General features: G+C 46.7%; 2 protein-coding genes across 6 annotated transcripts in view; both read left to right on the plus strand.

Annotated features, from left to right (window-relative positions):
• prx (periaxin) overlaps positions 1-15,724 on the plus strand; it is a 30,584-nt gene extending 14,860 nt beyond the window's left edge. For 3 of the 4 annotated variants that reach the window (XM_053872302.1, XM_053872303.1, XM_053872306.1), the window contains 2 exons: positions 137-14,145; positions 14,604-15,724. In XM_053872302.1, the coding sequence (XP_053728277.1) occupies positions 137-14,145; positions 14,604-14,878 (14,284 nt within the window). In that variant the 3' untranslated portion in view covers positions 14,879-15,724. Of the gene's footprint in view, positions 1-136; positions 14,146-14,523 lie in introns of all 4 variants that reach the window. The other variant, XM_053872305.1, reaches the window with a different exon arrangement.
• Positions 15,725-16,561: 837 nt separating this feature from the next.
• Positions 16,562-25,210, plus strand: si:ch211-14c7.2 (uncharacterized). 2 transcript variants are annotated; one of them, XM_053872968.1, is made up of 6 exons: positions 16,562-16,725; positions 18,224-20,667; positions 21,475-21,629; positions 22,886-23,001; positions 23,833-23,947; positions 24,176-25,210. In XM_053872968.1, exons 2-6 carry the CDS (start codon positions 18,501-18,503, stop codon positions 24,305-24,307), a joined length of 2,685 nt encoding a protein of 894 aa, XP_053728943.1. In that variant the 5' UTR covers positions 16,562-16,725; positions 18,224-18,500; the 3' UTR covers positions 24,308-25,210. The 2 variants fall into 2 exon arrangements, with proteins under 2 accessions (XP_053728943.1, XP_053728944.1); XM_053872969.1 differs by lacking the exon at positions 16,562-16,725 and adding an exon at positions 16,814-17,945.
• Positions 25,211-25,922: the final 712 nt, after the last annotated feature.

Below are 25,922 nucleotides of genomic sequence, written 5' to 3' on the forward strand. Positions count from 1 at the left end.
TTTACAAAGAATATCTAATCTAATCACAGGTTTGCCAAAGGTTTGAGCATACAGGACCATACGTCGAAGTGTTTTGGACCAGCTTAAAATGTAAACTACGTAATACGTATACATCTGTTTTCTTCTTGCTTCCCAGATTCCTTGACCTGAAAAGAAAAAGTTCAGTTGGCACTGACACTGGGGAACTAAAGGGAGGAGTGGAAATATCTGCACCTAAGGTCACTGGAGCCAAAGTTAAATCTAAGGGGAAAGGATACAAGTTTGGAATTAACTATCCAAAGACCAAAGAGACAACTTCTGGCTCAGCTACAGGAACTGGATGTTTGGAGTTTACAAAGCCGAGTATGAAAGTCCTACAACCATCAGGTGAATTCAGTTTGGCTTGTGATAAAGAAAGCAATATGGATGTTGCAAAAGCAGGCACAAAGGCAAATTCAACAGATGTAGATTTTGCACTGCCGTCTGCACAAGTTGGGGTACATTTGCCAACTGCGAAGCGAAGGCCAGCCCCAAAGATTGATGCCAGTGGAAAGGTAGATGTTGTAGTTCCAAAGGCAAAATTAGATGTGAATGTTGAAACTGCGAAGCGAAGGCCAGCCCCAAAAATTGAAACGAGAAAACTGGTTGATACTGCAGGTCCAAAGGCAAAATTTGACGGGAATGTTGAAAAGGGAGATGGGAAGCTGAGAATTCCAAAGCTCCGACTACCCAGAGTGCGACTGTCACGTCACTCAGATGAGTTTGATGGTGATTTTAACATAAAAGGAGAGGGGATGAAAATTCCTACAGCTGACATAAAGTTTTCAAAGGAAGCAAAGCTACAAGGCGTTTCTGGCACAGTGAAAACCCCGACAGTGGATATTTTATCCCCAAAGGTTACTGGAACAGGAGACATAGATGTCTCAAGCAAAGAAAGTGATACCAAGACTGACATCACACTTCCAGCCACTGACATTTCTGTGCATGACCTTGGGGTTGAAGGAAGCAAATCAGGTGAAGTGAAGTGCACTTTGAAGAGCACAATGCCCAAGAGGAGCATCACTGTTGACAATTCAAAAGGAGTTGGAGCTGGAGGTGAATTAAAAACAGACTTGTTAGAAATATCTATTCCAAAGATAAAAAGTGGAGACACAGATGTGGATATGGGGCAATACATGGGTGGAGATGGAAAGTTCAGATTGCCTGATTTTGACACAAAACTGCCAAAATCGAACCTGCCAGACGTAAATGTTCGTTTGAGAGGCCAAGCCACTGCAATCCAATTTCCAGACCAAGATGTCAACCTTGTGGGTCCAGAACTGAAAGGGGTAAGAATAGATATCCCTTCTGTCAATGTTTCTCATCCCACAGGAAAGATTGGCGATAACATTCATGTCGAAGTACCGAAGATGAAAGAAATTGAAAGAGCAGAGTTCAGTATACCGTCTCTGGATATTTCTGGTCCCAAAATCAAATCTCCAGAACTAGACGTCAACCTTGAGGGTCCTGACTTGAAAGGCGGAAAGATCAATATCCCATCTGTGGATATTTCCCTTCCCAAAGGAAAGCTTGAAGGAGACATTGATGTTGAAGGCCCCAAGATGAAGGGAGGAAAGTTCAAAATGCCTAAATTTGACGTTTCTTTGCCAAAGGTTAATCTTCCAAGTATTGATGCCAATTTGGAAGGACCGGATGTGAAAGGAAAGATTGATGTTCCGAGTGTGGATGTGTCACTTCCCAAAGGGAAAATTGAAGGAGACATTAATGTTGAGGGCCCTGAACTAAAAGGAGGAAAGTTTAAAATGCCCAAAGTCGATCTGTCCCAACCAAAGGTCAATTTCCCAACCATTGATGCTAATTTGGAAGGACCCGAGATCAAAGGAAAGATGGAAATGCCAGATGTCGATGTAACACTTCCAAAAGGTAAACTGGATGTGGAGGGTCCAGAATTGAAGGGGGGCAAGTTCAAGATGCCGACATTCGATGTCAACATGCCAAAAGTGAAGCTACCAGAGGGTGACTTTAAATTTAAAGGTCCCGACTTCAAAGGACCTAAGATCGATATGCCAGACTTGGACATCTCCCTCCCTAAAGGAAAAGCTGGAGGGGATATTGAAATTGAAGGTCCTTCTGGAAAAGGTGGAAAATTTCATCTCCCCTCTGTGGATATCTCTCTTCCAAAGGTGAAGGCCAAGGGACCAGAACTCAACCTTGAGGGTCCCGAAATAAAAGGCAGTGAGTTCAACATGCCGTCACTGGATATTTCTGGTCCCAAAATCAAATCTCCAGAACTAGACGTCAACCTTGAGGGTCCTGACTTGAAAGGCGGAAAGATCGATATCCCATCTGTGGATATTTCCCTTCCCAAAGGAAAGCTTGATGGAGACATTGATGTTGAAGGCCCCAAGATGAAGGGAGGAAAGTTCAAAATGCCTAAATTTGACGTTTCTTTGCCAAATGTTAATCTTCCAAGTATTGATGCCAATTTGGAAGGACCGGATGTGAAGGGAAAGATTGATGTTCCGAGTGTGGATGTGTCACTTCCCAAAGGGAAAATTGAAGGAGACATTAATGTTGAGGGCCCTGAACTAAAAGGAGGAAAGTTTAAAATGCCCAAAGTCGATCTGTCCCTACCAAAGGTCAATTTCCCAACCATTGATGCTAATTTGGAAGGACCTGAGATCAAAGGAAAGATGGAAATGCCAGATGTCGATGTAACACTTCCAAAAGGTAAACTGGATGTGGAGGGTCCAGAATTGAAGGGGGGCAAGTTCAAGATGCCGACATTCGATGTCAACATGCCAAAAGTGAAGCTACCAGAGGGTGACTTTAAATTTAAAGGTCCCGACTTCAAAGGACCTAAGATCGATATGCCAGACTTGGACATCTCCCTCCCTAAAGGAAAAGCTGGAGGGGATATTGAAATTGAAGGTCCTTCTGGAAAAGGTGGAAAATTCCATCTCCCCTCTGTGGATATCTCTCTTCCAAAGGTGAAGGCCAAGGGACCAGAACTCAACCTTGAGGGTCCCGAAATAAAAGGCGGTGAGTTCAACATGCCGTCTCTGGATATTTCTGGTCCCAAAATCAAATCTCCAGAACTAGACGTCAACCTTGAGGGTCCTGACTTGAAAGGCGGAAAGGTCAATATCCCATCTGTGGATATTTCCCTTCCCAAAGGAAAGCTTGAAGGAGACATTGATGTAGAAGGCCCCAAGATGAAGGGAGGAAAGTTCAAAATGCCTAAATTTGACGTTTCTTTGCCAAAGGTTAATCTTCCAAGTATTGATGCCAATTTGGAAGGACCGGATGTGAAAGGAAAGATTGATGTTCCGAGTGTGGATGTGTCACTTCCCAAAGGGAAAATTGAAGGAAACATTAATGTTGAGGTCCCTGAACTAAAAGGAGGAAAGTTTAAAATGCCCAAAGTCGATCTGTCCGTACCAAAGGTCAATTTCCCAACCATTGATGCTAATTTGGAAGGACCTGAGGTCAAAGGAAAGATGGAAATGCCAGATGTCGATGTAACACTTCCAAAAGGTAAACTGGATGTGGAGGGTCCAGAATTGAAGGGGGGCAAGTTCAAGATGCCGACATTCGATGTCAACATGCCAAAAGTGAAGCTACCAGAGGGTGACTTTAAATTTAAAGGTCCCGACTTCAAAGGACCTAAGATCGATATGCCAGACTTGGACATCTCCCTCCCTAAAGGAAAAGCTGGAGGGGATATTGAAATTGAAGGTCCTTCTGGAAAAGGTGGAAAATTCCATCTCCCCTCTGTGGATATCTCTCTTCCAAAGGTGAAGGCCAAGGGACCAGAACTCAACCTTGAGGGTCCCGAAATAAAAGGCGGTGAGTTCAACATGCCGTCTCTGGATATTTCTGGTCCCAAAATCAAATCTCCAGAACTAGACGTCAACCTTGAGGGTCCTGACTTGAAAGGCGGAAAGATCAATATCCCATCTGTGGATATTTCCCTTCCCAAAGGAAAGCTTGAAGGAGACATTGATGTAGAAGGCCCCAAGATGAAGGGAGGAAAGTTCAAAATGCCTAAATTTGACGTTTCTTTGCCAAAGGTTAATCTTCCAAGTATTGATGCCAATTTGGAAGGACCGGATGTGAAAGGAAAGATTGATGTTCCGAGTGTGGATGTGTCACTTCCCAAAGGGAAAATTGAAGGAGACATTAATGTTGAGGGCCCTGAACTAAAAGGAGGAAAGTTTAAAATGCCCAAAGTCGATCTGTCCCTACCAAAGGTCAATTTCCCAACCATTGATGCTAATTTGGAAGGACCTGAGGTCAAAGGAAAGATGGAAATGCCAGATGTCGATGTAACACTTCCAAAAGGTAAACTGGATGTGGAGGGTCCAGAATTGAAGGGGGGCAAGTTCAAGATGCCGACATTCGATGTCAACATGCCAAAAGTGAAGCTACCAGAGGGTGACTTTAAATTTAAAGGTCCCGACTTCAAAGGACCTAAGATCGATATGCCAGACTTGGACATCTCCCTCCCTAAAGGAAAAGCTGGAGGGGATATTGAAATTGAAGGTCCTTCTGGAAAAGGTGGAAAATTCCATCTCCCCTCTGTGGATATCTCTCTTCCAAAGGTGAAGGCCAAGGGACCAGAACTCAACCTTGAGGGCCCCGAAATAAAAGGTGGTGAGTTCAACATGCCGTCTCTGGATATTTCTGGTCCCAAAATCAAATCTCCAGAACTAGACGTCAACCTTGAGGGTCCTGACTTGAAAGGCGGAAAGATCAATATCCCATCTGTGGATATTTCCCTTCCCAAAGGAAAGCTTGAAGGAGACATTGATGTAGAAGGCCCCAAGATGAAGGGAGGAAAGTTCAAAATGCCTAAATTTGACGTTTCTTTGCCAAACGTTAATCTTCCAAGTATTGATGCCAATTTGGAAGGACCGGATGTGAAAGGAAAGATTGATGTTCCGAGTGTGGATGTGTCACTTCCCAAAGGGAAAATTGAAGGAGACATTAATGTTGAGGGCCCTGAACTAAAAGGAGGAAAGTTTAAAATGCCCAAAGTCGATCTGTCCCTACCAAAGGTCAATTTCCCAACCATTGATGCTAATTTGGAAGGACCTGAGGTCAAAGGAAAGATGGAAATGCCAGGTGTCGATGTAACACTTCCAAAAGGTAAACTGGATGTGGAGGGTCCAGATTTGAAGGGGGGCAAGTTCAAGATGCCGACATTCGATGTCAACATGCCAAAAGTGAAGCTACCAGAGGGTGACTTTAAATTTAAAGGTCCCGACTTCAAAGGACCTAAGATCGATATGCCAGACTTGGACATCTCCCTCCCTAAAGGAAAAGCTGGAGGGGATATTGAAATTGAAGGTCCTTCTGGAAAAGGTGGAAAATTCCATCTCCCCTCTGTGGATATCTCTCTTCCAAAGGTGAAGGCCAAGGGACCAGAACTCAACCTTGAGGGCCCCGAAATAAAAGGTGGTGAGTTCAACATGCCGTCTCTGGATATTTCTGGTCCCAAAATCAAATCTCCAGAACTAGACGTCAACCTTGAGGGTCCTGACTTGAAAGGCGGAAAGATCAATATCCCATCTGTGGATATTTCCCTTCCCAAAGGAAAGCTTGAAGGAGCCATTGATGTAGAAGGCCCCAAGATGAAGGGAGGAAAGTTCAAAATGCCTAAATTTGACGTTTCTTTGCCAAAGGTTAATCTTCCAAGTATTGATGCCAATTTGGAAGGACCGGATGTGAAAGGACAGATTGATGTTCCGAGTGTGGATGTGTCACTTCCCAAAGGGAAAATTGAAGGAGACATTAATGTTGAGGGCCCTGAACTAAAAGGAGGAAAGTTTAAAATGCCCAAAGTCGATCTGTCCCTACCAAAGGTCAATTTCCCAACCATTGATGCTAATTTGGAAGGACCTGAGGTCAAAGGAAAGATGGAAATGCCAGATGTCGATGTAACACTTCCAAAAGGTAAACTGGATGTGGAGGGTCCAGAATTGAAGGGGGGCAAGTTCAAGATGCCGACATTCGATGTCAACATGCCAAAAGTGAAGCTACCAGAGGGTGACTTTAAATTTAAAGGTCCCGACTTCAAAGGACCTAAGATCGATATGCCAGACTTGGACATCTCCCTCCCTAAAGGAAAAGCTGGAGGGGATATTGAAATTGAAGGTCCTTCTGGAAAAGGTGGAAAATTCCATCTCCCCTCTGTGGATATCTCTCTTCCAAAGGTGAAGGCCAAGGGACCAGAACTCAACCTTGAGGGCCCCGAAATAAAAGGTGGTGAGTTCAACATGCCGTCTCTGGATATTTCTGGTCCCAAAATCAAATCTCCAGAACTAGACGTCAACCTTGAGGGTCCTGACTTGAAAGGCGGAAAGATCAATATCCCATCTGTGGATATTTCCCTTCCCAAAGGAAAGCTTGAAGGAGACATTGATGTAGAAGGCCCCAAGATGAAGGGAGGAAAGTTCAAAATGCCTAAATTTGACGTTTCTTTGCCAAACGTTAATCTTCCAAGTATTGATGCCAATTTGGAAGGACCGGATGTGAAAGGAAAGATTGATGTTCCGAGTGTGGATGTGTCACTTCCCAAAGGGAAAATTGAAGGAGACATTAATGTTGAGGGCCCTGAACTAAAAGGAGGAAAGTTTAAAATGCCCAAAGTCGATCTGTCCCTACCAAAGGTCAATTTCCCAACCATTGATGCTAATTTGGAAGGACCTGAGGTCAAAGGAAAGATGGAAATGCCAGGTGTCGATGTAACACTTCCAAAAGGTAAACTGGATGTGGAGGGTCCAGATTTGAAGGGGGGCAAGTTCAAGATGCCGACATTCGATGTCAACATGCCAAAAGTGAAGCTACCAGAGGGTGACTTTAAATTTAAAGGTCCCGACTTCAAAGGACCTAAGATCGATATGCCAGACTTGGACATCTCCCTCCCTAAAGGAAAAGCTGGAGGGGATATTGAAATTGAAGGTCCTTCTGGAAAAGGTGGAAAATTCCATCTCCCCTCTGTGGATATCTCTCTTCCAAAGGTGAAGGCCAAGGGACCAGAACTCAACCTTGAGGGCCCCGAAATAAAAGGTGGTGAGTTCAACATGCCGTCTCTGGATATTTCTGGTCCCAAAATCAAATCTCCAGAACTAGACGTCAACCTTGAGGGTCCTGACTTGAAAGGCGGAAAGATCAATATCCCATCTGTGGATATTTCCCTTCCCAAAGGAAAGCTTGAAGGAGCCATTGATGTAGAAGGCCCCAAGATGAAGGGAGGAAAGTTCAAAATGCCTAAATTTGACGTTTCTTTGCCAAAGGTTAATCTTCCAAGTATTGATGCCAATTTGGAAGGACCGGATGTGAAAGGACAGATTGATGTTCCGAGTGTGGATGTGTCACTTCCCAAAGGGAAAATTGAAGGAGACATTAATGTTGAGGGCCCTGAACTAAAAGGAGGAAAGTTTAAAATGCCCAAAGTCGATCTGTCCCTACCAAAGGTCAATTTCCCAACCATTGATGCTAATTTGGAAGGACCTGAGGTCAAAGGAAAGATGGAAATGCCAGATGTCGATGTAACACTTCCAAAAGGTAAACTGGATGTGGAGGGTCCAGAATTGAAGGGGGGCAAGTTCAAGATGCCGACATTCGATGTCAACATGCCAAAAGTGAAGCTACCAGAGGGTGACTTTAAATTTAAAGGTCCCGACTTCAAAGGACCTAAGATCGATATGCCAGACTTGGACATCTCCCTCCCTAAAGGAAAAGCTGGAGGGGATATTGAAATTGAAGGTCCTTCTGGAAAAGGTGGAAAATTCCATCTCCCCTCTGTGGATATCTCTCTTCCAAAGGTGAAGGCCAAGGGACCAGAACTCAACCTTGAGGGCCCCGAAATAAAAGGCGGTGAGTTCAACATGCCGTCTCTGGATATTTCTGGTCCCAAAATCAAATCTCCAGAACTAGACGTCAACCTTGAGGGTCCTGACTTGAAAGGCGGAAAGATCAATATCCCATCTGTGGATATTTCCCTTCCCAAAGGAAAGCTTGAAGGAGACATTGATGTTGAAGGCCCCAAGATGAAGGGAGGAAAGTTCAAAATGCCTAAATTTGACGTTTCTTTGCCAAAGGTTAATCTTCCAAGTATTGATGCCAATTTGGAAGGACCGGATGTGAAAGGAAAGATTGATGTTCCGAGTGTGGATGTGTCACTTCCCAAAGGGAAAATTGAAGGAGACATTAATGTTGAGGGCCCTGAACTAAAAGGAGGAAAGTTTAAAATGCCCAAAGTCGATCTGTCCCTACCAAAGGTCAATTTCCCAACCATTGATGCTAATTTGGAAGGACCTGAGGTCAAAGGAAAGATGGAAATGCCAGATGTCGATGTAACACTTCCAAAAGGAAAACTGGATGTGGAGGGTCCAGAATTGAAGGGGGGCAAGTTCAAGATGCCGACATTCGATGTCAACATGCCAAAAGTGAAGCTACCAGAGGGTGACTTTAAATTTAAAGGTCCCGACTTCAAAGGACCTAAGATCGATATGCCAGACTTGGACATCTCCCTCCCTAAAGGAAAAGCTGGAGGGGATATTGAAATTGAAGGTCCTTCTGGAAAAGGTGGAAAATTCCATCTCCCCTCTGTGGATATCTCTCTTCCAAAGGTGAAGGCCAAGGGACCAGAACTCAACCTTGAGGGCCCCGAAATAAAAGGCGGTGAGTTCAACATGCCGTCTCTGGATATTTCTGGTCCCAAAATCAAATCTCCAGAACTAGACGTCAACCTTGAGGGTCCTGACTTGAAAGGCGGAAAGATCAATATCCCATCTGTGGATATTTCCCTTCCCAAAGGAAAGCTTGAAGGAGACATTGATGTTGAAGGCCCCAAGATGAAGGGAGGAAAGTTCAAAATGCCTAAATTTGACGTTTCTTTGCCAAAGGTTAATCTTCCAAGTATTGATGCCAATTTGGAAGGACCGGATGTGAAAGGAAAGATTGATGTTCCGAGTGTGGATGTGTCACTTCCCAAAGGGAAAATTGAAGGAGACATTAATGTTGAGGGCCCTGAACTAAAAGGAGGAAAGTTTAAAATGCCCAAAGTCGATCTGTCCCTACCAAAGGTCAATTTCCCAACCATTGATGCTAATTTGGAAGGACCTGAGATCAAAGGAAAGATGGAAATGCCAGATGTCGATGTAACACTTCCAAAAGGAAAACTGGATGTGGAGGGTCCAGAATTGAAGGGGGGCAAGTTCAAGATGCCGACATTCGATGTCAACATGCCAAAAGTGAAGCTACCAGAGGGTGACTTTAAATTTAAAGGTCCCAACTTCAAAGGACCTAAGATCGATATGCCAGACTTGGACATATCCCTCCCTAAAGGAAAAGCTGGAGGGGATATTGAAATTGAAGGTCCTTCTGGAAAAGGTGGAAAATTCCATCTCCCCTCTGTGGATATCTCTCTTCCAAAGGTGAAGGCCAAGGGACCAGAACTCAACCTTGAGGGCCCCGAAATAAAAGGTGGTGAGTTCAACATGCCGTCTCTGGATATTTCTGGTCCCAAAATCAAATCTCCAGAACTAGACGTCAACCTTGAGGGTCCTGACTTGAAAGGCGGAAAGATCAATATCCCATCTGTGGATATTTCCCTTCCCAAAGGAAAGCTTGAAGGAGACATTGATGTAGAAGGCCCCAAGATGAAGGGAGGAAAGTTCAAAATGCCTAAATTTGACGTTTCTTTGCCAAAGGTTAATCTTCCAAGTATTGATGCCAATTTGGAAGGACCGGATGTGAAAGGAAAGATTGATGTTCCGAGTGTGGATGTGTCACTTCCCAAAGGGAAAATTGAAGGAGACATTAATGTTGAGGGCCCTGAACTAAAAGGAGGAAAGTTTAAAATGCCCAAAGTCGATCTGTCCCTACCAAAGGTCAATTTCCCAACCATTGATGCTAATTTGGAAGGACCTGAGGTCAAAGGAAAGATGGAAATGCCAGGTGTCGATGTAACACTTCCAAAAGGTAAACTGGATGTGGAGGGTCCAGAATTGAAGGGGGGCAAGTTCAAGATGCCGACATTCGATGTCAACATGCCAAAAGTGAAGCTACCAGAGGGTGACTTTAAATTTAAAGGTCCCGACTTCAAAGGACCTAAGATCGATATGCCAGACTTGGACATCTCCCTCCCTAAAGGAAAAGCTGGAGGGGATATTGAAATTGAAGGTCCTTCTGGAAAGGGTGGAAAATTCCATCTCCCGTCTGTGGATATCTCTCTTCCAAAAGTGAAGGCCGAGGGACCAGAACTCAACCTTGAGGGCCCCGAAATAAAAGGCGGTGAGTTCAACATGCCGTCTCTGGATATTTCTGGTCCCAAAATTAAATCTCCAGAACTAGACGTCAACCTTCAGGGTCCTGACTTGAAAGGCGGAAAGGTCAATATCCCATCTGTGGATATTTCCCTTCCCAAAGGAAAGCTTGAAGGAGACATTGATGTTGAAGGCCCCAAGATGAAGGGAGGAAAGTTCAAAATGCCTAAATTTGACGTTTCTTTGCCAAAGGTTAATCTTCCAAGTATTGATGCCAATTTGGAAGGACCGGATGTGAAAGGAAAGATTGATGTTCCGAGTGTGGATGTGTCACTACCCAAAGGGAAAATTGAAGGAGACATTAATGTTGAGGGCCCTGAACTAAAAGGAGGAAAGTTTAAAATGCCCAAAGTCGATCTGTCTCTACCAAAGGTCAATTTCCCAACCATTGATGCTAATTTGGAAGGACCTGAGGTCAAAGGAAAGATGGAAATGCCAGATGTCGATGTAACACTTCCAAAAGGAAAACTGGATGTGGAGGGTCCAGAATTGAAGGGGGGCAAGTTCAAGATGCCGACATTCGATGTCAACATGCCAAAAGTGAAGCTACCAGAGGGTGACTTTAAATTTAAAGGTCCCGACTTCAAAGGACCTAAGATCGATATGCCAGACTTGGACATCTCCCTCCCTAAAGGAAAAGCTGGAGGGGATATTGAAATTGAAGGTCCTTCTGGAAAAGGTGGAAAATTCCATCTCCCCTCTGTGGATATCTCTCTTCCAAAGGTGAAGGCCAAGGGACCAGAACTCAACCTTGAGGGCCCCGAAATAAAAGGTGGTGAGTTCAACATGCCGTCTCTGGATATTTCTGGTCCCAAAATCAAATCTCCAGAACTAGACGTCAACCTTGAGGGTCCTGACTTGAAAGGCGGAAAGATCAATATCCCATCTGTGGATATTTCCCTTCCCAAAGGAAAGCTTGAAGGAGCCATTGATGTAGAAGGCCCCAAGATGAAGGGAGGAAAGTTCAAAATGCCTAAATTTGACGTTTCTTTGCCAAAGGTTAATCTTCCAAGTATTGATGCCAATTTGGAAGGACCGGATGTGAAAGGACAGATTGATGTTCCGAGTGTGGATGTGTCACTTCCCAAAGGGAAAATTGAAGGAGACATTAATGTTGAGGGCCCTGAACTAAAAGGAGGAAAGTTTAAAATGCCCAAAGTCGATCTGTCCCTACCAAAGGTCAATTTCCCAACCATTGATGCTAATTTGGAAGGACCTGAGATCAAAGGAAAGATGGAAATGCCAGATGTCGATGTAACGCTTCCAAAAGGAAAACTTGAAGGTGGTCTCGATGTGGAAAGTCTTGACATAGATGTTGGAGGCGTCATTGAAGCGTCGAAACACAAAGGAGGAAAGTTTCATTTGCCGTCTGTTGATATCGGTCAAATTTCCAACGTTAAACTTCCAAAGGTTGACATTTCTGCTCCCAAGGTAAATCTTGACTTCAGTCTGACTAAGCCTAATGTTGATGATGTGGAAGTGGAACTCCTGAAAGCAGAAGGTAGTCGGCCATCTTCTGGGGGAAGTTTTGAGCTGCCCAATCCCAATCTCAATGTCAAACCCAAAATGAAGTATTCCCCTGGTTCTGACGTGGATACTAAAATGATGTACGATGTAAAATGTCCACAAATATCTCCGGAAACCTTTGTTGACGTCCAAGGTGATACGTCGAAGTACAAAGTAAAATTCCCACAGTTTCAAGTATCTCCAAAAGGCCCTTCCTTAGATGGTGAAGGTGATGGTAAAGTAAATTTGGAAGGGAAGAGTGGTTTACATGCACCAGATGTCACTATCAAATTGCCTAAAATATCTCTTGCAAGATTTGGCTCCAAAGAAAGAGATCTAGGTCAGACAGGTTCTGGAAAGGAAGGTACAGGTCGGGTGAAAATGCCCTCTGTTGAGCTCTCGTTATCTTCCAGTACAACTCCAGAGAGTGAGGTCCTTTTGCCAAAGGTCAAAGCATCAGAAGGGAGCCTTAAGATTCCAAAAACACCATCAGTTTCTGTGTCCATTCCCTCTGTAGACCTGGATGCGTCATTGCCAAAAATGAAGTCAAAGGCACATGCTAAGAGCAGGTCTAAAGGAGAAATTGATGCCTCTGATATTGAACTGAAGGCTAGATCTGATGGTTCAATTCAAACACCTGACGCTGAAGTTTCTATTCAGAAAGGTACGTTTGAAATTGCTAATGAGGACAGCAGAGGGCCAAAGTTTAAGTTACCACAAGTCAGTATGCCTTCAGTTAGTCTTTCACTCCCTAAAGGGAAAAATGGAACCCCAGATTCAAGCCTTTCCATGACATATGAAATGATGGATCCAGAAGCAGAGGACAGCCTATTCAAGATGCCCAAAGTTGATTTATCCCTTCCTAAAGGTAAACCCACCGTGAAAGGCCCGGAGGTGGAGATGGACGTGGACAGTGGTGAATTCCAAATGCCAAGAGTCGACATTATACTTCCAAAAAGTAAAGCTACAGAGGTATCTGAATTAAAAATGGGAATCAGAGGCAAGAAACCTGCAGTTCCAGAACTCCAATCTGCACAACAAAAGTCATCAGATCTTGATGTTGATGCATCACTTGATACAACTATTAAAGAAACTGATGCTGAAGGCAGTCACAAGGGACTTAAGCTCAAAATGCCAACACTTGACATTGCAAGTCCCACGGCGGACTTGGAACTAGATTTGGGACTTCACCAAGGGAAGAGGGGGAAAGACAGAAAAAAAGATAGAGACAAAGAAACAAAATTCAAAGGAAAGGGACCTAAGGTAAAGGGAGCAAAATTCAAGATCGGAATGCCAAAAAATCCCACTGTGACTGCTGAGACACCAAATACTGAGAAAAGAATTGAAGTCTCTGGTCCATCCATTTCAGCACACAATGGTGCCTCAGACGTTCAGGGCCATATGAAGGGACAGGTTCCAGAAGTTACGATACCCACCACAGGTCCAACAGTCAAGTCCGGCTCAGTGACCCCAGTATCAAGAGCAGAACATGAACTACCATCTGCAAGTATCAGTTCCAAAGTACCCAGAATTCCAGATATTGATTTTGATATTGTGACATCAACAGATGACGATGACGTTCCCACAGGAAAGGGAAAGAAGGTTAAAATACCCAAATTTGGCATCCCATTGCCATCTCTCGCTTCCGCTGAAGAAAGATTGGATATTCATGGGTCGGACTTCCAGTATGAGGGTCCTAAAATTCCCAAAGTAAAGAAAGCTGTTTTTGTATTGGTAAATCCACAAACAGACGAGCCAGTGGCCGAGGGTGAGAGAGGGGGAGTCAAGGTGAAGGTACCAAAAATGAACACCAAGACAACCTCGGAGAAGTCCGAAAAGGAAATGCATGTTTGGGAGGGACAAAGAGTCAAGACCAACGTGTTGTTTTCCACCACACAGTCTTCTTCACTTGATGTTGGTCCTAAAGATCAAGTCTTTGGTGCTTCCATTGTTTCACCGGACAATGAAGGACCATTCAGTGGCAAAATCAAGCTCCCAGAAGTAGAGGTAACTTCCCCCTATGGCAGGATGGTGTCACCAATGAAGGAGATGTTTGTGAATGTGGAGTCTATGGAAGGAGAACCAAAAGTCAGCTCAAGCAAGTTGACCTCTTTGGCCTTGAGTGGAGAATCTTCTCCAGGACTGGTGTCACCCCATGCCAGGACTGACATGCTGGACAGGGACAGCTCAGAGTCCCCCGTTGGGTTTACCATCAGTTCATCAAAGGTTCAGAGCTGGAGTGAAGTAGAGAGCAAAACTGAGGAAGGGGAGTCTTCACCCTGGTTCAAAGTCCCCAAATTCACACTCAAGCCACACGCCACAGGTAAGGATGAGGCATGCCAGTTTTCCAAATCAGAACAGCTGTTATTACAGTGTTGGTTTGAAAGTGTTGCGACTGAAGACCTGACAGACTCCTTTATTCCTAGCGGTTCGTCACAAATACTGTTGTTGCATCATCAACAAACCACTTGATTTAGCAGAGTAAAGCTGTTGGCCTCTTAGGTATGGTTTGACAATAAGCAATCTGGGGTAATGAAAATATGAATAAGTGAAAATGAAATCTTCCAGAAGATACTTTGTCTCCTCTGTCATGTAACTGTTGTAGTTCTATGTGCTGTGAATATACTTCGGTATGTGATCACCGTTTGGAGACTTCTTGAATGTAACCATGTGTTGTGTCTCATTCTTTTTCGCTGCAAAGACTGAACTTCACCCTCCTCTTCTTCTGTCTTTCTGTCTGTTTTCCTCCTCCTCCTCCTCTCCACTGCTCTTCCTCTCCAGGCTTCCTTCAGATAACTCCAGAAGGATCTCCTCAGGCCCAACGGAGAGGCGAGGTGGGCGGCGACGTGGACGTCTCTGGGTCTTACAGCTTTCACGCCTCAGGGATGGACTTCACCACCCGGGAAATGTCCACAGAACAGCAGGTGTCCTCCACGGAAGAGGGGTCTCTCAGCATGGTAACCAAGACCACAAGAATCACACGACAGGTGGTAACCAAGGAAACACGAACAGGTGAAACCTCCACCACCAAAGTGACCCAGGTGACGGATTTCTAGAGACGCTGTATCAACGTTTTAGCTGTTGAGGTTGCGGTGTTTTTGTACCTTGAACACGCGACACTCGCTTGAGTCTTTATATTTCTTTTGCTGCAGTAAAAACTCAGCAGAAGAGTCACTCTATAAATATCTTTTTAAACGTGGTTATTTTTGTAACTGCCCTTGAGTTGTGTTAGTTTAGTCGTCAGTACTTCTCCCACTTTGTTCTGGCTGTTTTAAGATGCTGGAGTTTTTCACCATCAACTTTCCGCTTTCATCACCGGCCAATTTTATCGTGTAAATAAAACAGAAACTTCTGTAATTATTTTCATATTCAGAGGCGGGAGGGTGTTTTTGCAGCTGGTCTTGTCTTTTCTCCAGGTTTCACTGCACTGTAGAGTTACATTCAAAGCTGCTCTCGAGCGAGTCACGCTCTCTCTCTATGCTGTCGGGATCAAACCTGCGACCTTCTGGTTTCAGATTGCTCTCAGAGACTTCGGCCCAATCGCTGCTATGCTCATTTATAACTTTTAGGACTATGTTTTGTACGTGTTTTGGCATGATATCGAGTCGTTTGGACGAACTTTAGAATACTACTGAGTTTGAGAGCTGAGGATTTCGGGAAGAACGCGCTTCTACTTTTGCGTGACTTGGTTTGTACACCAGTTTTCACGATTTCAGTTTGGACGCTGGAAAGCGAGTAGTGATGCGTTCAGTAGCACGGAGAATAACTGGAGTCTTTGATTGTGTTTATTTTAAACCAGGCTTTTAAGTGTTTCGTCAGATACGATTTGGGAAGATTGTTTCAGCCAAAATGTTCTGTGAATTAAAAAAAAAATGCTCCACAGATGTGAACGTTTCCTGGAGTCTGTTGGTTATTTCTCTTCCCCCCCACACACACACTCACTCACACACGCCTCGTCCTCACCACTGGTGATCACCACTGACCCCTTCTGACTGTTAATGTAATGGCTCAAAGGAACTGTGTCCAACTATGACGTCTTCTCATTGTGTGCGATGCTGTGTGACGTCGATTGCCAGGTCGAGTGTGTGATGAGAGATTAGCCCTGTATGGCAGAAGAACAGTGCCACGCCGAGGCGGGAGAGCGTCGCGACAGTCATACAGATTCTGCACCTTCAAGGACAAACGCGTACAGTAGAGAGAGGTGAGGGCCGACATAGTGGCTGTGTCAGGTCGGTACTAGGCCCCGAAAGAGTCAGACCAGCAAAAAGTTTCTGTGATGTTCTGCTTCTGTTTATGAGGCCGATCAAAAGACACACCAAACACAGCGAGGGTGTGTCACTGAAACTCCTTCATGTTCTGTGTGTCAGTCACAGAAATCCTGGTGGATTCTTCTGGAAGTCCTCTAGACTTGTTTATTCGACTGACAAATTTGCTTTAATTTAGACACACTTAATAGCCATTTGTAAGGTCAATGCATCTATCTTTTCATGTTAAATCATTTCAGTTTTGCAAGCAATTGCTTTCCAACTACAGGGCTCATATAAAATGATGCCGTTTTTGCTATAAATAAATGTGTATTCTACAGTGATGTGACGCTATCAACCGTTGACGTTCAAGCCGATTCGGCGTTCATCCCGTCACTCCCAGCTCTGCGCCGTGGTAGGGAGAGTGTGGCATTAACCGGCTGCCATACACCGCTCCTGCGTGCGTGGCACTGCTCCGCCGCCACACACGTGAGTGGGCTGCTGGTCCGCTTGCGTCTCGTCATCAGCAGCTCCGGAGGCGACTGCGGGAAGATGCGGCAGCAGAGATGGAGCTGACGCGCACGGGCGAGGTTCGCATTCATTCATGGCGTGTGTTACTCCGCTGATCCTGGATATGTGATGGAGACCAGCGGTGGAAGGTGAGGCTCCATCCAAGACTCGCGGGCGGGACTCGGGTCTGGGCTGGATCGTGTTGATCCCGTCGCTGATGTGGAGCATCGACGGGTTATTTATAGATTCCGGTTCGGGTGGTGAAGCCGGAGAGACGCGTGGTTCCGCGGCCTGCGTGGGTGGAACGAGCCAAACATTAACTTCCTGTGCACGACTTTGACCCCCCCACTCACGACGACCCCTCTAAGCTCATCTGTGCCGTGCTGGTTCCGTTCCGTTCACCCGGTCCTGGAGCTCGAAAGTGAAGGTACCGAGTTCACTTGAACCATGTGGACTGCTGAGGCGCTACTCTGAGTCTCAGGAAGACGACGCGGTGACAACCTCGTCTACGTCCTCTTCCTGTCCTCCTGAGCTCTGAACAGACTGTAATAGTATTCATCCATGTGTGGACTGCTGAATGAACTGGCTTCACTCTGAGCCTCTCACGGATCACAGAGCTCAGTACGGAAATATTTTCACCTGCGTGGTTTCTCTGATTTTCCTCTGGAATTTTTACTACACGCGTGTGTCCACAGAAAGAACAGACGTCGTGCTCCGTGGTGGTGACTGTGTTGATTTTGTTGACAAAAAACAGCAGATACACAGTACTGTAGCATATACTACAGTAGATCAGGCCTCAGTGTTCAGGCAACACTAAGCTACTTCCTGTCTGGGTGACATGGAACTACTTCCTGTTGGGACAACACTAAGCCACTTCCTGTTCAGGTGACATGCAACTACTTCCTGTCCAGGCAACTCTTTACTATTTCATGTTTGGGCGACACTCGGCGACTTCCTGTCGCTTGGCTACTTGTTTTGGTGGCATGCAGCTTCTTCCTGATGGGTATTCACCTCTGCTACTTCCTGTTTAGACAACTACTTCCTACAATTTCCTACTATGGCCACAGTCACTAACCTCTTGTTTTGGCGACACTTTGGCAGAAAGTGCCTTTGTTTGTTGTCTTTGTGTCAATACAGGTGTGTTTTGAAACAGCACTACTGTTTTGTCTGATGATTGAAAGTGGTTCAACGTTGGAGGAGTGTGATGTCATCAGTAGGCGCCACGTGAACACATTCTTTACCTGCATTTGGCCGCATGACATGATGCAAGGCCACAGGTAACAGGTAACTTGTGACCCTGGCTAGCTGGGAGTAGCAGCTGACTGAAACATTCTCAACATTGACACTCTTGTTTCTTCCGTTTACTCAGGTGAGATATTCTCTGGTTGTCAGGTGACTCTTGCACCCTGAAATTAGATTGTTGTCTTTGTAGCGTGTTTTCTGTCTGACCACAGGACTCTAGATATGAAGGGATGTTCTGCATTAGATTTTTTGCAGGTCAACTGACATGTCCAGGTCAAGTGACTCCCTCGCTCTGGTGCTGCTGTGTGTGTGTGTGTGTGTGTGTGTGTGTGTGTGTGTGTGTGTGTGTGTGTGTGTGTGTGAGGAGTTCTTGTCTCACTCTGGTTTTGTTTCTCTTCCCTGCAGGTTGTTGTTGTGAGTCGGTAATGAGAGGTTTTTGAAGATGCCGACAGTGAGCCTGGAAGAAAACAGACCTCTTGTTATCGACTCTGCAGCTGCTTGTCGGCACTGAGGGTTCCCGTGTCAGGAGAACCGGGGCGAGATGTCGGACACTTTTCCTCCTCCAGTCGATGAATAAAGGAGGAGCTACCCTGAGAATTAGATTGCACTTTCATCCGGAGAAGGGAGCAGGACTGGAGCCGCTTCATGATAAGAAGTGCTCGGACAGAACCATAAATCATAAATGAGGCCCAGAACCAGCAGCATGCTCCAGCAGAATAACAACAACAACTACCCGTGCCTCGGCATGTCGGGGTCCACGCGTGAGATGCTGCAGAAGTGCTCCAGAGTTGCGCTTCCGTTCCCAGGCCGACTTGAGCTGGGGGATCTGCCGCTCATCAGGGGTCTGCGGGCCTGGGCCCTGTGCTCCAAGAACCGCAGGAAGCCCGTCGGTGGAAGTCAGGCGCCTTTAGAACCGCCACCACAAAGGAGTTCCTTGTGCTGCCCACGCCCTGCTGACGTGTACCTGAGTGGGGAGTGGGGCAGCATGGGGTACGGACTCCCGCTGGGGATGGATGCCCGACAGTCCGGGATCGGTGCGCTGGTTACCGTGGCCACCTTGAAGACCTCAGAGGGAAACGGGAAAACGCAGACCCAGTGTCTTTTCCTGCGGACTGAGAAAGGAAGCTGCTTGTACTCGACGGCAAAGCCCGGTTCCGGTGGGACCACTAGCGCCGTCGGAGGATGGCTGAGAGGGAAGACTGGAGGCGGCAAGGAAGCAGGAAGGAGGGACCCGGGTGTACAGGTCCAGACCGGAGCGAACCGGGTCAGAGTGCGCTCGGGACGGAGATGGAGAAAGCCCTGCAACACTGCCGGGCGAGAGAAAGCTGGGCTTAGCAAAGAGAGGCGGCGCAGTGAAGGAGGGCGACAGGAAGAGCAGGACAAAGGACGCAGAGAACAGGAAGGAGCAAGTCCTCCATCCGGCAATGAAGCTGTTTCTGAAAATGGATCACAGAGAAGTCGGGACGAAGATCAGAGTGAAGGAACTCTGAGCTGCGTTGGTTTGACAGAAGACTTCAGTCTGTGTTCTTCATCTCGTTTCCTCTCGCCCGACCACGATGTGGAGACTCAGCAGTGCCACCATGAGGAGGACCAGAAGACCCAAACTGTAGATCCTAACTCAGACATGATGAAATCCCCAGCTGAAGATGTAATCACACCTCAAAAACTCTTGAAGGTTCCTCTGGAGGACAACCATGAGCCAGGAGAGCAGCAAAGTGAAGATACTCCTGCTGATGGTTTTGGCGTCTCTGTATCGTTCAGCAATGTGGTGACTTCTGGAGAGTCAAGAACCTTTAACGGACTGAAGGAGGTTGGAAGAGTGGAAGAGCAAAGGAGCAGGTGTCTGCCTCTGTCAAACTGTGACTCTGACCACGTCAGTCAAACTGAAGACGATGAGGCCAGAAACCATCTCATGTGCCCTTCTACTGTGTGTGATGTCCAAAATGGTCCTGAGCCAAAGGAGAAGCTGGACCAGTGTGGCTCCTCCAGAACCGGACTCAGAAAGGGTGTGGGAAGTTCCAGCTGGGAAACCCAAACCAACCTGAAGGATGAATCTCAGGGATCTGGTCTGCACATTTCAAACCTGGACCTCCATCAGTGCCCCGCTGACGTGAACGTAGACCCTGGAATCACAGAATCTCGAGCTGGAGATTTAAACATTCCTCTTGATCTGATGCCAAAGAAGGAGCTGCAAGACCACTGTCAAGTTTCCTCCCCACCTGCAGGGGGCAGCACCTGCCTCCTTGAGAGTGACACAAATCTGTGGATACAAGAGGGAGATGGTTTACAGCAGGAAGCGGTGGACCTATATGAGGAGAAGAAATCTGAGTTTCTTCTTCAGGATGAGGAGCAAAGAAGAAGGGGGCTGGAGGCTCAAGATCAGAAGATTGTGAGAGACTGTGGTGAGAGAGAAGGAGGCGGTGCAGAACTGCTGGATGATGGTGATGAGACGTGTCAGCTGGAAGAACAGGAGGGTGATGAAGAGGTTCAGAGGTCGGAGGAGGCCGAGAGGAGCAGTGGAGAGCGGGAAACGTTGTTGAGCAAGGAAGGAGCCACTAATGTTGCTGATCTCCTGCACTCACTCACACTGGCTAATCCTGCTCCCCCGGGAGTCATGGCAACCGGCCCGCCCCGTCTGGAGGAGGAGAGGCGGGGTGTCAGGAGGACCGGCCAAGGAGTCAGAGACGGGAGCAAGACAGAGTGCAGGGAGCTGGAGAACTCGGAGGAGACGCCGGGTGAGGAGGAGGAGCGGAGGGACGAAGGAGAAGATGACTTCGGGGTCTTCATGCAGGCGGAGGGTGAGCTGGCGTGGAGCCACCCCGAGACCGACCCGGTGCCTCAACTTGGCGGTGAGTTGTACTTCTCTGTCATGTTGACCTTTAAAGTGAAGCAGATGTTCTAGTGCCAGACTCCGTCAAACCAAGCAAATACACCTCAAATCAAACCAAAACTAGCCTTGTGAATCAGAGCAAACGTTGATAGGCCTAATAGTTGGAAGTTCCGAGCTGCACCTGAACACATCACTCAGCTGAGGGAAGGAACGAACCGTGTTTACACAGTTCAAACCCTGAACCTTTAGCTGTAAACGTTTATAGGTGTTTATATACAATGTTCAAATCTACACACACATTTGCAGCTGTTGATCAGGATGTTAAGGAGTCTTTTCATTGTTGTCATTGTGATCTTTTGTGACCAAGCAGTACTGAACACTCCTCATGGTGTTTTGTTGAGTATTTGCGACTACAAAGTATCAAAGTATTGTTGTGTTTTTACCTCATGTCTCAGTGACAGTCATCAGCAGCTCTGACAACTGCAGTGCCTGCTGCGGTCAGAGGCTGAAGGAGAGCTGTCGCCGGGCGTTAGCGTCGCCTGAGCGCACGGCGGCTCCAGATTGACCTGGATTCCCGACGCGGTCGCCGCTCAGTCGCCGTTAATCAGCTGTGATTAGACTTGTGGGTCAGTGGGTGACAGAGAAAGTGGTGTAAATCGCACGAGTGCCGTGTTCGAGTCGCTGCCTTGATTGCAGGACATGACTCTCCTTGGACCTGTCTCAACTTTACCTGCTCCAAACTTGCCACTCTCCTCGTGTCATTCTTCAGCAAGTCCGCTCCGTGGACTCCAGGTCCGGTTCTTACTGTGTTTCTTCCTGCTCACAGGCGGCTCGTCGGCGTGGACGCCCGACTGGACACAGAGTGCCTCACTCACCGACGACTCCTGGACCGCGTTTCCTCCGACGGCTGAGGGATCCGGAGAAGCTTCGGGACCGTGGTGGCCAGCAGTGGAGGAGAGGAGGGGGCGGAGCCACAATCTGGTAATGACTTTTGTTAACCTTCAATAACAGAATGTGGAAGCCCTTGTGTGGTCGAGCGAACCAGGCGCTAGCCCTTACAGCTGGCTTGTCCAGTTCCTTACAAGTCTTTGCTCAACAAACTCTGAAGCGTCCCCCTCTGATTCTGTCCTGATGACGGGGGACATTTTGCCTTGACGACTTATACTGTTGATGGGCTTCATCCAAACTCCCCCGGCTCTGAAACAATGAGCCCATATATTCTGGAGGTGTCTGTGGTGCATTTCCTGCTACACCTACACTTCTCACTGAGGCAGTCCCGAGTGGTTCTGAAGCTGGAAGTGGCTGCTGAGCTGAGCAGGTGAGCTCAGGAGCGTCTCCAAGACTTCCATGTGACTGCAGCTTTCCAGGAACCTGTCTTAACTCCCCTGGATTCAAGTGAGTCGCCGTCAAGAGGTTTTTAATGTTGAAAGAGGAACAACCTTGGAGGGAGGGGGGAGCAGGAAGTGACTCCCAGAGGACTGCTGACTGAGTTAGGAGCAAAACGAAGCCGCCGGAGGAGCAGAGAAGATTCGGCATGTGATAATCGCAGGCCCTCTTCAGACACTGTTTATTTTATCGGTCTGAGGGACAGACGGTTCAGACACGAGGCTGTGAGGGAGTGAAGAGGCGTCACAGCGTGGAGGGGTCCAAAGTTAGGGCTGTCAGACAGAACCAGGACACACTACAGTTGTAGAGTCGTAGATGTTGGAGCAAGAATCCAGGAGCTGCTCCTTTGGATCTTTTTTTTTTCGCATTTTTACACCACAGTGAAGCTTGAAATGCTGCAGGTCTGAGCCGCTTTAGAATTCTCACAGTTCTGCATATATCTTATATCTTTGATTTAAATAAATTGAAATTTTGTTTGATTTTAGTTTTACTTTCACAAGTTATATATGGGTCGATTAAACTTTATATCAGGACTGTTGCTTTTGATATATTAATATTTTTCAATGTGTGTTTGATTTAAATTAACTCCACCTTTCTGAACTAAATGTTAAATTTCTTGAATTATTTCCATGCTATTAATTAATATTTTAGTTTGAGCCAAAATAATTTTTGATGTATATAATATGGTGCTAAAATATAAAATAAACCTTCAAGAACATACAAAACGAAGGTCAAATAGTTCACTTTATTTACTTAGTGTCAGTTCCCAGTTTCACCACGCGATGTCGCTGTTCTCCTCTCTCCCGCGATGTCGGTGATCGTCATGGTAACAGCCGATGTTTCTCCTGCAGGCGAGTCTCTTCACTCAAGCTTTCCCCCCGCCGCCCAGTCGTGGTTCCCCGTCCGAGCTTGACCCGGTTCCGACTCTGACCCAGATCCTGCAGTGTGGAGCCGGACAACACAAGCGGTGAGACAAGTTTGACTCATGTGGTGTCGTCATCACTGGACTGATCTTAACACTCAAGTAGTCAATGGGCGAGTTGTTGTGCTCTTAGATGCCAGTTTGAAGACGATTTTTCACAAAATGTTTAACCACAAGTCCACGCTGGCTTCAGATGCTTTATTGAGTCCTGTAAAGAGAGTCTGTGGGAGCTGCTCTTTAATCTGCCTTTTGAAAATGCATCGATTTCTTTTTTTTAACTGTTCCAGACTAATATTCAATGCCAGATATTTCAGGTATTGGTGAACATTTTTTAAAAACGACTGATCAGAGTGGAATTGGTGAAAAATTTATAGGGAAAATGGTGCAATAATGTGAATGATATGCCATTTTATTTTAATTATTTTTAGTCATAAAATACAAATTCACCATGACTGTTTATCACTGACCATCCAAGGAGTGGTGTCAACCCCCCAACTCTTACAATATTTTCAATTCACGTTCCATATATGAAAAATACTGGCACCTGACATTAAATCTGACGCTGGTGCATAAGCAGTTACATGCTCGAAAGGATGGAATAGTGTTATTATCAGAAGGTCAGAAGTGAGAAACAACTGGAGAAACCTTCATCAGTTCCGCCTAAATGTGTGCTCGACAACAATGACAACAATGACAATAATAATAATAGTAATGAACTTATAGTAGAAGTGCTTGAAGCTGAAACAAGGTTTTTGTTCATGTCAGATTTAATATGGAATATGTTGTTAAACTGAAAACAACAGCAGAGAAGAATAAAAGCGTCTGATTGTGGCAGAAACAAAGGTCCGAAGTCACCGACTCGTGTGTCTCCCGCAGCCTCCTCGACGGCTTCCACGACCTGAACAAAATGATCGTCGAGAGAAACAAGCGCGCGAGCGGTGCGTCGCGTGAGCTGCTGCTGAGGACGCTGCGCCTGGAGAGGCCGCGTCAGGTGAGTTCCCACGAGCGGCCACAAGAGGGCGCGCTGCCGCTGTCCTTGTCTCTGTTTCCGTCCAGATTAGAGCTGGTTCTGAACCAGGTTTTCTCTGCTGGAGGAGCCGGTGTTCAGCGTGGTCAGTTAATGATGCAACCACAGTGTGAGGTGGACCCGTCTGTGCTCCCAGGGTCCTAAAAAGAGTCTGATTTGAAGGTGAATTTCCCATGTTTCTGTGTGTCCCAGGACAGCAGACCCGCCCCGTGGCCGGCCAACCGCCGCCCCTCCCCTGGCCTGTCCTCAGCCAGTCGCCACAGTCAGATCGTGGCGGCCAAGCGCCGCTTGTCGTGCGACTACAACAGGAACTGCGCCGAGTGAACAACTGCACCGTTCAGATCCAGTTCCGGACGCTTTCACCGGACTCTCCTTTGATCACATGACCCCGGCGGACCGGAGCTTTTTTAACAACACAACCTGTTCACCGCTTCAGTTCTAGCATCAGTCGCTCTGTCACGCGCCTGCAGTTACACGTCCCAACCACTCTACGCTCGATGTGGAAGGAGGAAACACAAACACTGAGTAACGTTTAGCCACATTCTCCCCCCACTTTCGGCACTGTTCTGATGATTCCATAACTCGTTTTTGGAGCCAAATTCTTCCGAGCTTCATGTGCCAGATTAATGTTCGGGCCGCCATGCCCTCTCGGCTTGGTGTGTGGGACAGACGCTGACCTTCCTGCTCATTAAAACTAGTGGTAAACTGTGGCAAACAGCCAGCCTGTTGAAGAGGGTTGTTCTGCCGGGGCAGGTTCCGCCGACGATCACATGACAGCCACAGGAGAAAGGAGGGGGTCGTGCCAAACACTGAGGGTCCATGAGATGTTTCCGCGCCAGAGTGGTCTCCACTATGCCAGGAAAGACCAAGGAGAGGGTTGTCTTCCTGCAGCATAACAAACATGGCGTCCGGCGGAGACACTTGATCGGCATCAAGTGGTTGGATTGGTAACTGCAGGTCGGTGAGGTTTCTGTCCCTCAGCACTGGACTCATCCGCTTTTTGTTGTCGGTTCACATCCCTGCATGTGTTTCTTTAGTCGAACGTCTCAGACAAACAGAAACGTCTTCCAGTTTGTGCCAAACAGGTCTCCAAAGACGTCACGTTCCCTCTGGAGGAAGACGTTTGAATTCACCCCCTCTTTGTTCTGCGTGTTGCCGGTTTGTACAACCCTGAAAAGAAAGTATTTTCTGATCAGTCGATGTGAGGACGATGAATAAATTGATACTGCAGATGAAAGCTGTGTTTTTGCCCGACAAGCTGCTGAGGTTCAGTCCAACCTGCAGAAGAATGTCTCACCTGACTGTCAGCTGGTGAAGGTGCGGCTCAGATGCTCCAACAGCAGAGTTCAACTCACATCTTCATTAGATTCACACCGAGTTCACAAGGCCTGTGACCTTGACAAGGTCACCTGAGGAATGTCTTGCCGCTCAGGTCCTAATGTGACTCGCTGTGACTCGGGAGTCTGCAGGATCAGTGGAGCAGCGGCTTTAAGACTTTAAGATTTGCTGAGTCATGGCAGCTCACTGCAACATCTGTTATCAAACGGAGCTTTGTGCTGCGAGGAGGAAAACAGGCGTAAGAGCTGCCGCTGTGACCCTGCAGCTCAGTCAGCTGCACTTTTATATAGAACAGCAACAACACAGGGCTCACGTCAGCGTCCTGCAGAGAGAAAACAACATGGCTGAGCCGTCACCAGTGTTCACTTGTAAACCCTCAGTTAGTTACACCACCTGAACCACAGGGGGCGCTGCAGCAGACTGAGACGGTGGAGTTTGCCATGTCAAGAATAACAGTGGAGAAGAGGAGCAGGACTCAAGTCGAAGAACCTTCCAACCAAACGGAATGGATCACATACCAAAATAAAACTGCATTTTTAGTTAACTGTAGGCTGTATGGATGAAAAAGTTCAGTGGGATGAAAAGGACACGACACGTCAGA

The sequence above is a fragment of the Synchiropus splendidus genome, chromosome 8, assembly GCF_027744825.2.
Source record: "Synchiropus splendidus isolate RoL2022-P1 chromosome 8, RoL_Sspl_1.0, whole genome shotgun sequence".
NCBI classification, from domain to species: domain Eukaryota; kingdom Metazoa; phylum Chordata; class Actinopteri; order Syngnathiformes; family Callionymidae; genus Synchiropus; species Synchiropus splendidus.

Bases quoted from the DNA above. Each gene is read 5' to 3' on its own strand.
- si:ch211-14c7.2 (XM_053872968.1), top strand. From the start codon at position 18,501: ATGAGGCCCAGAACCAGCAGCATGCTCCAGCAGAATAACAACAACAAC. The intron at 21,630-22,885 runs GTAATGACTTTT...TTTCTCCTGCAG, and splicing joins GGGGGCGGAGCCACAATCTG to GCGAGTCTCTTCACTCAAGC. The intron at 23,002-23,832 runs GTGAGACAAGTT...TGTCTCCCGCAG, and splicing joins GGAGCCGGACAACACAAGCG to CCTCCTCGACGGCTTCCACG.